The following is a 19,219-nucleotide window of genomic DNA, read 5'->3' on the forward strand; positions in this document are numbered from 1 at the left end:
AATTAGCTGGGCATTGTAGCGCAAGCCTGCAGTCCTAGCTCTTTAAGAGGCTGAGGTGGAGGGATGACTTGAGCCCTCAGGAGTCTGAGTCTGCAGTGAGCTAGGATCATACCACTGCACTCCTGCCTGGGCAACAGAGCAAGATCCTGTCTCTTAAAAAAAAAAAAAAGAAAGAAAGAAAAGAAAATTATTTTCAAAAGATGAATTACCTAAAGTTAATGGTTAACTAGTGTTAGGAACTGAATACTTATGTCGCCCCAAAATTCATATGTTGAAACCTGATCTTCATGATGATAGTATTTGAAGGCAGAGCCCTTGGAAGGTGATTAGGGATCACGAGGGCTCTGCCTTTATAAAGAGATCAGTGCCTTTATAAAAGAGGCCCCAGAGAGCTCCCCTGACTCCATGTACCATGTGAGAGCACAGCAAAAACACATCTCACATCCATCTATGCACCAGAGCAGGCGCTTACCAGACACCAATTCTGCAGTGCCCAGCCTCCAGAACTGAGAAATAAATGTCTGTTGTTTAAAAGCCACCCAGTCTATGACATTCTGTTATAACAGCCTGAACAGACTAAGTAGTGAAGAAAAATCAACAACTGGTAGTATTTAAATGAATTATATTTATGTGATTTGTTTCAAATGAGCAATCTAATAATTTAGATTGATTTTTTATTTCATCATCTGAAAGAATCTCCTGGATTGTCGAACAGAATGTGGAACATCCAGGAATGTCTTTCTGCAAATTTTCATCAATTGATTGATATTTATACATATCAACAATGTTTTTCTTTTCTTTTCTTCTCTTTTCTTTTTTGTTTTGTTTTGTTCTGTCACCCAGGCTGGAGCGCAGTGGCACGATCTCAGCTCCCTGCAACCTTCGTCTCTCAGGTTCAAGTGATTCTCCTGCCTCAGCCTCCCGAGTAGCTGGAATTACAGGCACCTGCCACCACACCTGGCTAATTTTTGTATTTTTAGTAGAGACAGAGTTTCACTGTGGTCGTGAACTCCTGACCTCAGGTGATCAACCTGCCTCGGCCTCCCAAAGTGCTAGGGATTACAGGCATGGGCCACTGTGCTCGGTCTCAATGATGTTTTTCTATCCAAAATATAGAAGTTCCATTTAGTTACTGTGTGTGTGTGTGTGCATGTGTACATGTGTCAGTGTGTGACAGTCCCAAATATTCTAGGGACACAAGGTAAGAGAGACTGAGCACACAGGACGCTCACTTTAAAATAAATTTTAAATGGCATAGTATTATAGTATTAAAATAACATCAATAGCACAGCAATAGAGGGCACTAAATAGTTGGTTTTGAATAGTTGGGATCATGACGCACCAGGCATTGCCGAACACCTTTTCTGATTTATTAAATTGAAAGAGCAAATTGCCAAAAACTAATTGACCGTATGATTAAAAGGAATTTCACTATTTCAATTTCTGGGGTAAGTACATTTGACAGCCCTTTTGATTTTCCACAAATGTAAATCCTTATCTCCCTCTCCCCTACCCATCTTTTAATTTTCTAATTGTTCCTGTAGGCTGTAAATACCTAAGTATTTTCATACATACTATACCAGTTAGATGAACAAATTTGACCTCATTATTAATAAATTTATTATAGCAGTTAACTAAGTTTAATAAATCAGTTATACAAAGAAGAAAGGTAACTGGTGGGTGAAAGAGGAATCAGTGAAGTTTGTTTTTGCCCCAGGTCGGTTTTTTTTTTAAATAATATGCTTTAATTCATATATAGGTACTTATTAAATATTCAAATATTTATTACATGCCCAAAAATGTATTAGACTCAGAAAAACACAAAATTTTCAAATTTTGGAGAGATTTAAACTAAAATAGTTGCTACCTTAAATCAACAGTGATGAAACTGAAGTATCTGATGATTACAAAGCAACTAAATTACCAATGTTGAGTCATTCTTGCTGGTTTTATTCAGAGAATAAAGTTCCTTGCAAGTCAAAATGTGGTAGACAGTACATCAGTGTGGTCAATTTATTTCCTCTAAAACATCCTTTTTAGCATAATTGCCCTCATAGCAATTTCCTATAAGATGGGGTTTTATAATGGAAAGAAAAGATAGACTTCACACTGCCTTATTCAGAGGTATTATTTTACAATGGTCCTGAGAATAAAACAAAAATGTGGTGTTTTGATCCCTGACTAATTAAAGGCCTTGGGGACAGATAAATTCTAGACTCTCAGATTAAGAAAATAACTACATATATGCTTAGACAAATATTAGTCATGGAAAGAAAAGGGTAATGTGTGATTTTTTAAATATGATTTTAAAATGTCTAAATATTATCTTAGTTTCTAATATCATCCAGGTTTGATGACATTTTCTTGTATATGGCTGTTGGATTTTTGTTTCTCATTTGTGTGCCACTTTTAAAGTTTGGACATTTTAAGGTCTACCTGTAGCCTAAGAAAAACTTTCCCCATCAACAGAAAAGCCTAACCTCTCCATGAGTCATAGATGGTAATCAGGTAAATCAAAATATTCTACTTTCTACTTTTGTCTTGGGTTGGTATACCAAAACCCCTTTGGAACAGTATTTGGTAGACCAAAGCCCCTTTGGAATAAAACCCATTTGGAAGCTAATCCATTAGATCATCCATGAAGGTAGAACTGGTTCTGCCTTTTCATGTGCTATATTTGAAATAGTTTCAATTACTTAAGTTAATCACCAAATATCTTTTCATTAAAAATAACTCAGTTTCTTTTTTGTTTTGATTTAATAGGTTTTCCAGGGCTAAGCATGGTGGGTCATGCCTGTCATACCAGAACTTTGGAAGGCTGAGTCAGGTGGATCGCTTGAGCCCAGGAGTTTGAGGCCACCCTGGGCAACAGCTCAAAAAAAAAAAAAAAAAAAAAAAAAAAAATTAAAAGTTAGCTGGACTTTGTAGCTGATATGGTTTAACTCTGTGTCCCAACACAAATTTCTTCTTAAATTGTAATCCCCACATGTCGAGGAAGGGGATCATGGGGGTGGTTTCCCTTATGCTGTTCTCATGATAATGAGGGAGTTCTCAAGAAATCTGATAGTCTAAAAGTGACAGTTTCCCCTGCACTCTCTCTCCTGCTGCCTTGTGAAGAGGGTATTTTCTTTCTGCTTTGCCTTCTTCCATGATTGTAAATTTCCTGAGGTCTCCTCAGCCATGCAGAACTGTGAGTCAATTAAACCTCTTTCTTTATAAATTACCCAGTCTCAGGTAGTTCTTTGTAGCATTGTGAAAGCAGACTAATACAGAAAATTGGTACTGGGAGTGGAGCACTGCTATAAAAATACTGGAATGTGGAAGCGACTTTGGAACTGGGTAATGGGCAGTGCTTGGTACAGCTGGAGGGGTCAGAAGAAGACAGAAAGATGTGGGAAAGTTTGGAACTTCCTAGACAAAGATCTTCTAATAAATTATTTTTTTCTGCTTAAGCTAGGCAGTTTCTGTTGTTTGCAAAGAAGAATCCTGGCTAGCATACCTCCTCTGCCTAAATACATAACCTCCTTGAGGAGAGAAAACATCTTATGTTCAACTTTATATTCCCAAAACTTAGTATGTAAGTAGGACTAAAGGAGAATTCAACAAGTATAGGATGAAAAAGTGTGTACTTTTATAACCTGAATAACCAAATAGAATAAAGTTAAATATCATTTAAACATAAAATTTAAAGATTAAACAGATTAACTGTAATTTGTTTGTTTGTTTTTTGGCAATCACGAAAGCTAAGTAGATTTTTTTTAAAAGTAAGATCATTTCAAAAAAATTATCGAATAAAAAAAGAGAAGTCATATAAACAGAATATGTTTAATTATATAAGGTTATATAACAAACTGAGTTAATAAACATATAAATCTCTCACGAAGAATGAAATCAATCTCTGTCATAAAATGATCTCACATTTTGCTAATATTAATCAATCATGCAAAATAAATAAATGCCACTGATGACAATAACTATTCATTGAAAAATTCTTAGTTGAAAAAAAATAAGAAAAAGAAGAAATAAGAAGGCAGTTAGAGAACTTCCCTCTTTTATCTGTCTCTATAAGGATAAGTAGCTGAGAAAGTCTGATGATCAGTCTGCTAATCAACTGCAACCGAGTTCTCTCATGTTGTTATATTAAATGCAAATGTAAAAACAATACTTATATCTCAGTTCAAACCTTTATCAATATGAGGGTGAGGGTTAAAGCATATGTCCCATTGAAGATGAATCAAAAAGATCATATATTTAGAAACAAGCATGTGCCTATGCATACAAACATGCCTACAGTCATACACAAACTATACTTACAGTTATAATACAATTTAAGAAGAGGAAATGCACTGGAGCTAGCTGGTAAAGAGTTCTGAACTCCACATTTTGCTTATTATATTTTATTATTTTCCCATCTACCAAAGGCCTGACATGGAAAATGTACCAATAAATGTTAATTGAATATGAGCAGACTACAGTGGAATAAGGTGGAAAATAATATTTAATGTTCTAAAAGACAGATAGCTTCATATATAACAGTTCTTCCTATAAATATGGGCAAAATTATTTTAGCTGTGATTTTAAAAAATTGCAAAAGTTACCAGTTGCCTAACTTAGTGGGAGATCTAAATGAAAGTGGTAAAAGCGAGAGAGATCCAAGATGGCCGGTTAGGAGCAGCTCAGGATTGCAGCTCCTAGTGAAAGCACAGAGCGTGAGTGGACACCACATTTCCAGACAGATTTGTATTGCCCACAGACCAGGAGATTCCCAGGCAGAGGAGCCCTACGGGTCACCAGCACAGCTCTTTAGGCCGGCGCGGCTGTTTTGCCGGTGCCCCAGCGCAGTGGTTCCTGCTACAGAGTAAATGGGACTGGGCCTGCCCTGTTAGCCAGCAACGGGAGCTCTGGGAAGCTCCCAGGAGCTCTGAGAAGGCAGAGTCACTCACTCATCTGATTGAAGAAAAAAGGACTGAAACAGGGAGCTAGGCCAGGAAATTCCCAGGCAAAAAAGCACCACGAATCTCAGCGCTGCTGTTTCAGTCGGCACAGTGGGTCGCTGCATGGGAAATCACACAGATCCCAGAGCCTTTTCAACAGGGACTATAACACCTGGGTGAGAGCTGACCATTCAAACATAAAAAAAAAGGGGGTGCTGGAGGAGTTCCAAGATGGCCGGTTAGATGCAGCTCAAGATTGCAGCTCCAAGTGAAACTGCAGAGGGTGAGTGGATGCTGCATTTCCAGACAGATTTTTATTGCCCACAGACCAGAAGATTCCCAGGCGGAGGAGCCCCACGGGTTGCCAGGGTGGCTGTTTTGGCTGGCGTGGCTCTTTGGCCTGCCCCCTGGCTCAGCAGCAGCCACTGCAGAGTAAATGGGACTGTGTTCCCACTTAGCCAGCAAGGGGAGCTGAAACAGGGAGCCAGGTCAGGAGATTCCCGGGCAAAAAAAGTGCCACGAGTCTCAGAGCCACGGTTTCAGCGGCACAGCAGGTCGCTGCACGGGAAATCACACATATCCCGGCACCTATTCAATAGGCGACCAGGACATCTGGTAGAGAGCTGACTGTTCAACTAAAAAACAAAAGGCTCTGAGGCAGGGAGCCAGGAGATCAGGCCCGGCTGGTCCCACCCCAACAAAAACAAAAACAAACAAAAAAAAAACAGCAATTGGAAACGCTCTGGGTTGAGAGTTTCACAGCAAGCATAGCTCTGTGGGGAAGGAGCATCAGCCATTACTGAGGCAGCCTGCCATTGCTGAGGCAACACACCATTGCCGAGGCAACCCACCATTACAGAGAGAGTCCGTCATTACAGAGGCAGGCCAACATTGTGGAAGCAGTTCTAACTACATCCATATAAACAGGACTGCAGAGAAGTTCACACAGCAGCTGGGCAGAGCCCACAGCAGCTCAGCGAAGCCTCTGCAGGCTGAGAGTGACTAGACTGCCTCCTTGTGGACAGGGCAGCCCTGAAGAAAAAAAAAAAATGCAGCAGCACAGCGGAAACTCATAAAGCCCTAACTCCCTGGGACAGAACACCAGGGAAAAAAAGGGGGGGTTATGAGTCCTGCTGCTGCAGACTTAAATTTACCGGCCCAACAGTTCTGAATGAACAACGGGGCTCACAGCTCAGCACCTGAAATAATATAAAGGACAGACTGTTTCCTCAAGCAGCTCCCTGACCCCCATATATCCAAAGAGTCACCTCATAAAGGAGAGCTCAGACTGACATTTGGCAGGTATCATTCTGGGACAAAGCAGAAGAAGAAATTGGCAGCAACCTCTACTGTTTGGCAGCTGCTGGAAGTGATCCCCAGGCAAGCAGGGCCTGGAGTGGACCTCAGCAGTCCTACAGCAGAGGGGCCAGACAGTTAAAAGGAAAACTAAGAAACAGAAATAACTTCATCATCAACAAACAGGACGTCCACTCAGAAACCCAATCAGAAAGTCAACAACTACAAGGCTGACAGGTGGATAAATCCACAAAGATGGGAAGAAACCAGCGCAAAAAGGATGAACACACTCGAAACCAGAACACCTCTCCTCCTACAAGGGATCACAACTCCTCACCAGCAAGGGAACAAGACTGGACGGAGAATGAGCGTGATGAAATGACAGAATCAGCCTTCAAAAGTGGGTAATAAGAAACTTTCGTGAGCTAAAAGAACATGTTCTAACCCAATGCAAAGAAACTAAAAACCTTGAAAAAAGATTTGACGAAATGCTAATGAGAATGGGCAACTTAGAGAGGAATATAAGTGAACTGACGGAGCTGAAAAACACAACAGGAGAACTTCGCAAAGCATGCACAAGTTTCAACAGCTGAATAGACCAAGCAGAAGAAAGGATATCAGAGGTCGAAGATCAACTCAATGAAATAAAACGAGAAGGCAAGATTAGAGAAAACAGGGTAAAAAGTAATGAACGAAGTCAACAAGAAATATGGGACTATGTGAAAAGACTTGATTTTCACTTGATTTTCAAATCTACGTTTGATAAGTGTACCTGAATGTGACAAAGAGAATGAATCCAAGCTGGAAAATACTCTTCAGGATATTATCCAGGAAAAGTTCCCCAACGTAGCAAGGCAGGTCAATATTCAAGTCCAGGAAATACAGAGAACACCACAAAGATTTCCTCAAGAAGAGCAACTCCAAGGCACATAATCATCAGATTTACCAGGGTTGAAATGAAGGAGAAAATGCTAAGGGCAGCCAGAGAGAAAGGTCGGGTTACCCACAAAGGGAAGCCCATCAGACTCACAGCAGATATCTCAGCACAAACCCTACAAGCCAGAAGAGAGTGGAGGCTGACAACATCCTTAAAGAAAAGAACTTACAACCCAGAATTTCATATCCAGCCAAACTAAGCTTCATAAGTGAAGGAAAAATAAAATCCTTTGTGAACAAGCAAGTACTCAGAGATTTCATCACCACCAGACCTGCTTTACAAGAGCTCCTGAAAGAGGCACTACATATAGAACAGAACAACCAGTACCAGCCACTCCAAAAACACACCACATGGTAAAGAGCATCAACACAATGAAGAATCTGCATCAACCAACGGGCAAAACAGCTGGCTAGCATCAAAATGGCAGTATCAAATTCACACATAACAATATTAACCCTAAACGTAAATGGACTAAATGCCTCAATCAAAAGACACAGACTGACAAATTGGATAAAAAGCCAAAACCCATCAATGTGCTGTATTCAGGAAACCCATCTCACATGCAAGGATACACAAAGGCTCAAAATAAAGGGATGGAGGAAGATTTACCAAGCAAATGGAGAGAAAAAAAGAGCAGGAGTTGCAATTCTCATCTCTGATAAAATAGACTTTAAAGCAACAAAGATCAAAAGAGACAAAGAAGGACATTACATAATGGTAAAAGGATCAATGCAACAAGAAGAGCTAACGATCCTAAGTATATATGCACCTAAAACAGGAGCACCCAGATACATAAGGCAAGTTCTTAATGACTTACAAAGAGACTTAGACTCCCACACAATAATAGTGGGAGATTTCAACACACCGTTTTCAGTATTAGACACATCAATGAGATAGAAAATTAACAAGCATATCCAGGACTTTAACTCAGACCTGGAGCAAGCAAACCTAATAGACATTGACAGAACTCTCCACCCCAAATCCACAGAATATACATTCTTCTCAGCACCACATCACACCTACTCTAAAATTGACCACATAATTGGAAGTAAATCACTCCTCAGCGAGTGCAAAAGAATGGAAACCATAAAAAACAGTCTCTCAGACCACAGTGCAATCAAGTTAGAACTCAGAATTCAGAAACCAACCCAAAACCGCACAGCTTCATAGAAACTGAACAATTTTCTCTTGAATGTTGACTGGATAAACAATGAATTGAAGGCAGAAATAAAGATGCTCTTTGAAACCAATGAGAATAAAGACACCACATACCAGATTCTCTGGGACACATTTAAAGCAGTCTCTAGAGGAAAAGATATAGCAATAAGTGCCCATATGAGAAGCAAGGAGACATCTAAAATTGACACTTTAACATCAAAATTGAAAGAGCTAGAGGAGCAAGATCAAAAAGACTCAAAACCTAGCAGAAGACAAGAAATAACTAAGATCAGAGCAGAATTGAAGGAGAGAGAGACACGAAAAATCCTTCAAAAAATCAATAAATCCAGGAGCTGGTTTTTTGAAAAGATCCACAAAATAGACAGACCACTAGCCAGATTAATAAAAAAGAAAACAGAGAATATCCAAATAGATGCAATATAAAATGAGAAAGCGGATATGACCACAGATGCCACAGAAATTCAAACCATCATCAGGGATTATTGCAAACAACTCTATGCACATAAACTAGAAAACCTGGAAGAAATAGAGAAATTCCTGGACAGTTGCCTCCTCCCAAGCCTAAACCAGGAAGAAATCAAAACCCTGAATAGACCAATAACAAGGTCTGAAGTCGAGGCAGCAATAAAGAGCCTACCACCCAAAAAAAGTCCAGGTCCAGATGGGTTCACAGCCAAATTCTACCAGACATACAAAGAGAAACTGGTACCATTCCTTCTGAAACTTTTCCAAATAATCCAAAAAGAGGGAATGCTTCCCAAATCATTTTATGAGACCAATATCATCCTGAAACCAACCCGGCAGAGACTCAACAAGAAAAGAAAACTACAGGCCAATATCCATGATGAACATAGATGCAAAAATCTTCAATGAAATACTGGCAAGTTGATTGCAACAGCACATCAAAAAGCTTACCCAGCATGATCAAGTAGGATTTATCCTGGAGATGCAAGGCTGGTTCAACATATGCAAGTCTATAAATGTAACTCACCACATAAACAGAACCAAAGACAAAAACCACATGATTATCTCAATTGATGGAGAGAAGGCCTTTGACAAAATTCAACATTGCTTTATGCTAAAAACCCTCAATAAACTAGGTATCGGCGGAACGTATCTCAAAATAATGAAAGCTATTTATGACAAACCAACAGCCAATATCATGCCGAATCGGCAAAAACTGGAAGCATTCCCTTTGAAATCTGGCACCAGACAAGGATGCCCTCTCTCACCACTCCTATTCAATATAGTACTGGAAGTTCTAGCCAGAACAATCAGGCAAGAAAAAGAAATAAAGGAATTCAATTAGGAAAGGAGGAAGTCAAATTGTCTCTATTTGCAGACGACATGATTGTATATCTGGAAGACCCCATCATCTCAGCCCAAAATCTCCTGAAACTCATAAGCAACTTCATCAAAATCTCAGGATACAAAATCAATGTGCAAAAATCACAAGCATTTCTACACACCAATAACACACTTAAAGAGAGCCAAATCAAGAAGGAACTGCCATTCACAATTGCTACAAAGAGAATAAAATACCTAGGAATACAACTAACAAGGAACGTAAAGGACCTCTTCAAGGAGAATTACAAACCACTGCTCAATGAAATAAGAGAGGACACAAACAGATGGAGAAACATTCCATGTTCATGGATAGGAAGAATCAAAATCGTGAAAATGGCCATACTGCCCAAAGTAATTTACAGATTCAATGCTATCCCCATCAAGCTACCAATGACCTTCTTCACAGAACTGGAAAAAACCACCTTAAACTTCATATGGAACCAAAAGAGAGCCCGCATAGCCAAGTCAATCCTAAGCAAAAAGAACACAGCGGGAGGCATCGCACTACCGGACATCAAACTATACTACCAGGCTACAGTAATGAAAACAGCATGGTACTGGTACCAAAACAGAGATATAGACCAATGGAACAGAACAGAGGCCTCGGAGGCAAAACAACATATCTACAACCATCCGATATTTGACAAACCTGATAAAAACAAGCAATGGGGAAATTATTACCTGTTTAATAAGTGGTGTTTGGAAAACTGGCTAGCCATATGCAGAAAGCAGAAACTGGACCCCTTGCTGACACCTTACACTAAAATTAACTCCAGATGGATTAAAGACTTAAACATAAGACCTAATACCATAAAAACCCTGGAAGAAAACCTAGGCAAAACCATTCAGGACATAGGCGTAGGCAAGGACTTCATGACCAAAACACCAAAAGCATTGGCAACAAAAGCCAAAATAGACAAATGGGACCTAATCAAACTCCACAGCTTCTGCACAGTAAAAGAAACAGTCACTAGAGTGAATCGGCAACCAACAGAATGGGAAAAAATTTTTGCAGCCTACCTATCTGACAAAGGGCTGATATCCAGAATTTACAACGAACTAAAACAGATTTACAAGAAAAAAACAAACAAGCCCATTCAAAAGCGGGCGAAGGATATGAACAGATACTTTACAAAAGAAGACATATATGAGGCCAACAAGCATATGAAAAAATGCTCATCATCACTGGTCATTAGAGAAATGCAAATCAAAACTACATTGAGATACCATCTCACACAAGTTAGAACAGCAATCATTAAGAAATCTGGAGATAACCGATGCTGGAGAGGATGTGGAGAAATAGGAACACTTTGACACTGTTGGTGGGAGCGTAAATTAGTTCAACCATTGCGGAAGACAGTGTGGTGATTCCTCAAGGACCTAGAAATAGAAATTCCATTTGACCCAGCAATCCCATTACTGGGTATATATCCAAAGGATTATAAATCGTTCTACTATAAGGACATATGCACACGAATGTTCATTGCAGCACTGTTTACAATAGCAAAGACCTGGAACCAACCCAAATGCCCATCGATGATAGACTGGACAGGGAGAATGTGGCACATATACACCATGGAATATTATGCAGCCATCAAGAATGATGAGTTCGCGTCCTTTGTAGGGACATGGATGAACCTGGAAACCATCATTCTCAGCAAACTGACACAAGAACACAAAATCAAACACCGCATGTTCTCACTCACAGGCGGGTGTTGAACAATGAGAACACATGGACACAGGGAGGGGAGCACTACACACTGGGGTCTGTTTGGGGGAAATAGGGGAGGGACAGCAGGGGGTGGGGAGTTGGGAGGGATAACATGGGGAGAAATGCCAGATATAGGTGATGGCAAGGAAGGCGGCAAATCACACTGCCACGTGTGTACCTATGCAACAGTCTTGCATGTTCTTCACATGTACCCCAAAACCTAAAATGCAAAATAATAATAATAATTTAAATGAATTTTTATGAGATTTAAGTAAGGCATTATCATAGAAAAATCATTGTGAAATACGATGTTTTATGAAATTGTGGTCAATAATGATCATTTCAAATGAAGTTAGAATGATTATAATGTTTTGCCAGCCAGTGATCAATTCCTATACAAGTATCATCCTTTCTAGCACCAAAAACACAACACAGAGAAAACTTCAAACCATAAAATGAGTAACAAGATAAATTACCGAAAATCAGCATTACTGCACTACTATGATAAAAATCACAAATATATGTATTCATTAACACATATATGTATATATATGTAGAAATATATATTAATACATATATTTTACATTATGTGAATTATATACCTCTCTATATAGATGTATATATTAATTAATACACATATATGTATATATTAATACTCAAGAGGCTAACTTCAGGAGTGCAATTACAGATTTAATTTTTTTGGGCAAGCCACAACTTTAGTTTTCACATTTCTAAAATAATTGAAATACATGTCCTTAGCTATCCCCTTAATGTCTCACAGTCTTTTAGTGCAAAATATCCCCTTAATGACTCACAATTTTTTAGTGCAAAATATAAATTCTTAACCATCTTTTGTGTGTGAGGATTATGCACAATGTACTTAAATAATATTTATTAATTCATAATAAATGTATTTATCATGAATTAATTATGAATTTATTATTTCATAATAAAATAAATATTTATTTATTTATTTTGAGATGGAAACTTTCTCTTTTGCCCAGGCTGGAATGTGGCAGCATGATCTCAGCTCACTTCAGTCTCTGCCTCCTGGGTCCCGGTGACTTTTCTGCCTTAGCCTCTCAGTAGCTGGGGTTGCAAATGCACACCACCACATCTGGCTAATTTTTGTATTTTTAGTGGATACAGGTTTCACCATATTGGCCAGGCTGGTCTCAAACTCCTGACCCCAAATGATCCGCCTGCCTCAGCCTCTCAACGTGCTGAGATACAGGCATGAGCCACGGTGCCCAGCTACTTAAATGATGTTTAAATTATCAATACTTTCTTGATCACCTACATGTAAAGTAGTGGGCTGGGTGTCATGAGGGACATAGAGGTAAGTTACCCATTCTCATTGAGAAAGACAGACAGTTGGACAAGCTGTGGTAATATTACGATTACAGCTAAAGGTAGAGGAAAATCCCACTGTAAGCAGTTCAGGGATGGGTGAGAATGAAAGATGTGAAAGATTTCCGCTGATTAAAAAAAAAGATATAGGGATTCCAAGCAGCAAACTATCATGAGCAAAAACATGAAGATGTGATAGTGAATGGTGAAAAACAGTTTGGGAGGATAAAACAAGTGAAATGGGAAATTACAAAAATAAATAAAATATAATTTATACAAATATAAATTTATTGCAAACAGAAATTAGGCAATAAAATAATAAGTGATCAGAAATTTGGATGTGTTTTACAAAATTGATGTGTGGGAAGGAGGAAAGATGTACTGATCTGAACAGATTATGTATTTAGAAATATGTAAGATAAGCTTATATCCATTCCTATTAGATAACCAGAAAGATGGAAGGATAGTCTAGATTTGGATCTTTTAAAAATTAAATAGCTAAGACGGAGGAGGTATTTCAAATGTAACCAAAACATATCAAGCAAAAATTAAAGTAATTTAGAAAGAAACACTGCTGAATAAGTCATAAGTAAAAATGTATGGAACTATCCAAAAATATCTGGGTAATGACGTATAATTTTTCTCAAAAACCCTCAGATAGGTCGAAAATAAAAATATGTTACATTAAATTAAATAAGTGTTCTAGGAAAATATGGCAAGACAAAGATGACATAATGCCCCCCTCCAAGACCTTGAAACTATACATATTTCCCCCAAAAGTACACATCATTAGGGCAAGAATTATATCCTCAAGAAAAATTAAGCATTTATTTTGACTTCTTTTTATGAAATGCACAACAGGGTATTCATATAGTGATAGCAGTTTAGAAAAAAGTCTACTTCATAGAATAATTTCAGCCAATAAATTCAGAAGAACTAAAATATCAGAATAGCATTAGAAAACCCTTATTCTGCAATGAAAGGTATATTTACAATGAAAGGACCTGGCTGGCACCACTTTAATCCACTGATCAATCACTGAAGCAGCTGTTAAAGTGGCAGTGTCTTCAAATATGATGCAGTATCAAGTAGTCAGCATACGCTACTGTGTGTTCTTAGCAAGAAAGCTGAATTTAATCACATCTTTAGACATAAATTCCAATTAATTAGAAATACAGGGAGACAAGTTTGAAAACTTGTACGATAAAAAGTCTTCTAAAGTACACGACATTGCATGGAGAGCTACCGGAATTGTATCTTGGCTGGATTATAGGATTTCTGGAGAGATGTAGAGGCCAAAAATGGAAGGTGTGGTAAGTTCATGGCATTCATAAAATGTTGTATCAAGGAATTCAGGTGTTATTCTAAGGCCAGTATTTCTCATAATGTTCTGGAACATTGATGCATTTTCTTCACTTTAAAAAGGGTAGAATGGGTATTCCCTTTTAAAATAAGTTTAGAAAACATGTTCCTTTAATTAATTAAATATTAATAATGTTCATGGCCTGGTGTGGTGGTGCATGGCTGTAATCACGGCAATTTGAAAGGCCTAAGCAGGAGGACTGCTTGAGGCCAAGAGCTCAAGATTAGGCTAGGCAATACAGCAAGACCCTGTCTCTATTAAAAATAAAAAATCAGAGGCTGGGCACAATGGCTCATATCTGTAATCCCAGCACACTGGGAGACCAAGGTAGACAAATTGCTTGATCCCAGTTGTTTGAGATCAATATAGGAAGACCTCATCTCTACAAAACACCAAAAGAACTATCCAAGAAGTGTGGTGCACACCTGTAGCCCCAGCTACTCGGGAGGCTGAGGTGGGAGAATCACCTGAGCCATGGAAGTTGTGGCTGCAGTCAGCCATGACTGTGCCACTGCACTCTAGCCTGGGTGACAGAATGAAACTCTGTCTCAAAAAAAAAAATAAATAAAAGATAGCTAGGCATGCTGGCACAGGCCTGTAGTCCTAGCTACTCAGGAAGCTGAGGAAGGAGGGTCATTTGAGCCTCGGAGCTACGATCAATCATGCACCTGCACTCCAGCCATCACAACAGAGTGAGACACTGTCTCAATAAGTAATAATAATGATGATGTGCACTAGCACCCTGATGTAAAAATACCTATTGAAATTTAACACAGCATTTCTAACTTGCAGATATATAGAGAGACAATTACTTTACATATATATGTAACTTATATATCCATATAGACAAGTATTTCCTATATATATCTTACATATCTATATGTAGAATTTATAGATATATATCTATATAGACAAATACTTTCTATATATATTATATATCTGTATATAACTTACATATCTATAAAGTATTTGTCAATATAGATATCTATGTAGAAATGTATCTATATCTTATAGATATATTTAGATATATCTTATTTAGATACATTAGATATATCTTATTTCTATATATATCTAAATATATAATATATATCTATAATTTATTTAGATATATAAAGAATATATCTAAATGTATCTATAATATATATTTATAATGTATTTAGATACATAAAGATATATAGATGATGTACATTAGCACCCTGAATTAAAAATATCTATTGAAATTTCACACAGCAGTATCTAATATCTAGATATAGATATAGATATATTTAGATATATCTAGATATAGATATATATCTATATCTCATAGATATATACCTATATAGAAAGTATTTTCAATATAATACAAATGTATTATATAATGTATTATATCGAAAATACTTTCTATATAGGTATATATCTATAAGTTATGGAAGATTTGTCTATGTATATATCTCTAATATATGTATTAGAAAATACTTGTTTATAAATAATGTAAGTCAGGAAAACCCTGTGTTAAATTATACAATATTAGAAAGTATCTGTGTATATATATATTCTGTAAGTATATATATCATATGTAATACATTAGAAAGTATATATATTAAATATTATATATATGGCATATATACTAGAAAGTATTTGTCATCATCCTGTAAGAAGCAAATCTATGTATTAATGTACTTTTTAAGATTGGGGTCTTGCTCTGGCACTCAGGCTGAAGTACAGTGGTGCCATCATGGCTCACTGCAGCTTCAAACTCCTGGGCTCAAGAGATCCTCCTGCCTCAGCCTCCCATGTAGCTAGAGGACTACAGGTGTGAGCCACTAAGCCAGGTTAATTTTTTGAATTTTTTGTAGAGACTGGGTTTTGCTATGTTGCCCTGACTGGTCTTAAACTCTTGGCCTGAAGCAATTGTCTGGACCTTGGCCTCCCAAAGTGTTGGGATTACCAGCCTGAACCACTGCAAATCTAGATGACACCAGGGTAAGGGGAAACACCAAAGAATCTCAGAAGGTGTGGTATCCTGCTCTGATCAGAATTTTTAGAAGATAATTTTAATCACAGTGAATTGATGAAGACAGACAGGAGAGTAAATGGAACAGACCAGGTGTGAGATGATAAATATGTGAATGAACTAGGACATTGACATGGGATAGAAATTGAAATCAAAGGATATAGTGACTAACAATAGAAACTTACTGCACGGATTTTAGAGGCAGCACAACAGAACCCCTAGTCAACTATACTAAAGTTTCTAGTTCAGGTGAGTGGGACGTTGGCAATGTCACTGTTAGAAAGTAACTATGCAGCCATAAAAAACCATGAGTTCGTGTCCTTTGTTGGGACACGGATGAACCTGGAAACCATCATTCTTAGCAAACTGACGCAAGAACAGAAAATCAAACACTGCATGTTCTCAGTCATAGGTGGGTGTTGAACAATGAGAACACATAGACACAGGGAGGGAAGCATCACACACTGAGGTCTGTGGCGGGGAACTAGGGGAGGGACAGCGGGGGGAGGGTGGGGAGTTGGGGAGGGATAACATAGGGAGAAATGCCAGATATAGGTGATGGGGATGGAGGCAGCAAACCACATTGCCATGTATGTACCTATGCAACAATCCTGAATGTTCTTCACATGTACCGCAAAACCTAAAACTCAATAAAATATATATTTAAAAAAAAGAAAGAAATTAACTGGGGTGGTAGAAAAGAATACCCTTGCAGTAGATGCCCAGATTTCTGTGATCAAAGAATACACATACCTAATATATAATATTTTTTACATAGAATCCAGACTTTCTCATGGCCAAAATACAAAGCAAGTCTTAAGAAATAAATCTTACCTGTGGACATTTAATTTTTTTTCCTTTTAATTTTATTTCCCTTAAGTCAGTCCCTAGTTTACTTACCCACAAGGCCTATGGGTGAACACGATGTAACTCTCTTCATCACTTCTTTCTATGAAAGTCATGCATGTGTGCTTTTCCCAATGCCTCATGGCCTGCTTGAACATGGCTTGCTGGCTGCCTGGAAAAAATGTGTGATGTTAATAAAACAGTGGCTGCCCCAGAAAGAATGCTTCTTGCTGGATCCTCTACCCTAAGTCTGGCTGAGTAGTGCAGAATGCCACCACTATCATCAGCCAAAGAATACCAGTTTATGGCACCACAGATGAGTCATTGTTAAGAACAGACACTCACTTTATAATCAGAGGGCTAAAGCTCACTATCTCTACAAATACGTGTTTACAAGGCTCTATAAATGAAACATACATTCTTCCTGTCAATTGAAGAGTGATCAGCTTCCAAATTTAATAGGCACATCTGAAACTCCACTTAAAAACCAGAACAGTGCTTTAAACTCTTAGAACACAAGACTAAAGATATTTTTTCAGTTTCAAAGACACTCTACACTAATAACCTAAGTTAATGCAGTATTTTCCAACCTTGACTTAATACTATGTATCCTATTCTATAAAAATAGACACTTAATCTGTGTGAAAGTTTTTATTTCTTTATCAAAACAGACACTCTGGGAGTGTCTTACCAGTGAAGTTGCCTCCTATAACATAAGGAATAACGCCTCCAGGCCATATTCTTTCAGATCTTGATGTAGCGGCTCTGGGAACTCGATTTTTCTCATTTTGTCCTGAGAACTGTAGGGGTACTTTTCCCTTAACTGTGTTATTTTGCTCCAAGCCTGCAGTGACATTTAAAACATTCTGTGAAACAGAAGTTCTTGGTCAGGGAATCATTTACCTCTTAAAGGACAAAAGTTAAAATGTCTTATTTACATATTTTTTGTATAAAGGCTGGAAGTCAAAATGCATTAAAGAAAAACTTCAGTTATATGATATACTTGGAAAAAAAGCACTAAAATATGTATGTATTTAATGTCAAAATACTATTTCTTAATATTCTGTGAGTATTTTATTGAATTTTTGATGAATATCCATACAACAGACTAAGTGAATAGAAGTCAGGCAGGCTTATAGGCCATAAAAAATCTGTTTTCTGTTTCCTGTCTTGTTAGCTCACTAACAATTCACCAACAGTTAAAACAGATTTTGTTTAATAAAGTCCCATGATATTTAAGATTCTTGTTACTCCTGCTACTCCCTAATCCTTCAAATCTGAACTGATATTCTATAGCGCAGCCTAAAATTATGAATATTACATTATACAGATAGTAAATGAAGTAACATTGAGACAGACATGGTCTCAGGCACCTGTGCCAAAAGCTATCTCCATTCCAGTTTCTTCAGGATTCAGATTAAGGTCTGCAGCAGGATTTAGAGGTCAGCACGCAACATGAACAAAATCCATTCTATTCTGGAGCAGCTTTCAAGTCTATAGCCTTTTCCTTTTCTTGGTGGCCTTTCATGATATTTTTGTTGCTGTTTTTCCTAAATTTACGTGATTAATTCTTTCTTATCTGTTACTGTCAATATGAATATCCTACCACTGGTATATACTTTGACACAACAACTAGGGACTCTGTCCCTAACATATCTGTCTTTTCAATAGCCTGGAGCAAAGTGTCTTTGCTTGGGAAAATTATTCCTTGGAAGTATGTACTGGGAGCATTAATTAATAATCCATCAATTTAAGAAGTGTTAGAATACGAGCTATGCACATGGGACTTTTAAAAAACCTCTAAAATCTACAAATAGCTTATAATACATTCAATACCGTAAATATTAACTAATTATGAAACCAGAGACAGTTTTTCTGAATGTTTGTATATATTTATATATACAAAAAATATACATATAAAAAATATAAAAAATATATAGTATATATTATATATAAATATATATTAATATACATATAAATATAAACATATAAATATATGATTTATATATATAAATGATTATAAATAGTCATATATCATAGTTATATACATTTATAACCTTTTTATATTTTTTTGATTGGTCAAAAACATTTTTTTAATCCAGTAATTAGTTTTTTCATTTTACTTTAAGTAGATTTTATTTCAAAACAAATAACCATGATATTTTTTCATTTGATTACAATTGACGCAACTCCAGGGTTTCTAAAAATACCTTGGTGTGATGCCTAATTGACTGGATATAAGTATTAATAATAAAATATTCAC

At 37.3% G+C, this 19,219-nt stretch overlaps 1 protein-coding gene across 10 annotated transcripts in view; it reads right to left on the reverse strand.

The window, feature by feature from the left end:
• LOC105732479 (tolloid-like protein 1) overlaps positions 1-19,219 on the reverse strand; it is a 256,428-nt gene that overhangs the window by 113,485 nt on the left and 123,724 nt on the right. For all 10 annotated transcript variants that reach the window (XR_010345339.1, XM_012474568.3, XM_064383750.1 and 7 more), the window contains 2 exons: positions 17,648-17,800; positions 17,011-17,128 (listed from right to left, as the gene is read on the reverse strand). Coding sequence is in view for 9 of the 10 variants with exons in the window: in XM_012474568.3 (XP_012329991.1) it covers positions 17,011-17,128; positions 17,648-17,800 (271 nt within the window). In the remaining variant the exon portion in view is untranslated. The remainder of the gene's footprint in view (positions 1-17,010; positions 17,129-17,647; positions 17,801-19,219) is intronic.

The sequence above is a fragment of the Aotus nancymaae genome, unplaced genomic scaffold (assembly GCF_030222135.1).
Source record: "Aotus nancymaae isolate 86718 unplaced genomic scaffold, 86718_ANA_hifiasm-v0.15.2.pri h1tg000033l, whole genome shotgun sequence".
Taxonomy (NCBI): Eukaryota; Metazoa; Chordata; class Mammalia; order Primates; family Aotidae; genus Aotus; species Aotus nancymaae.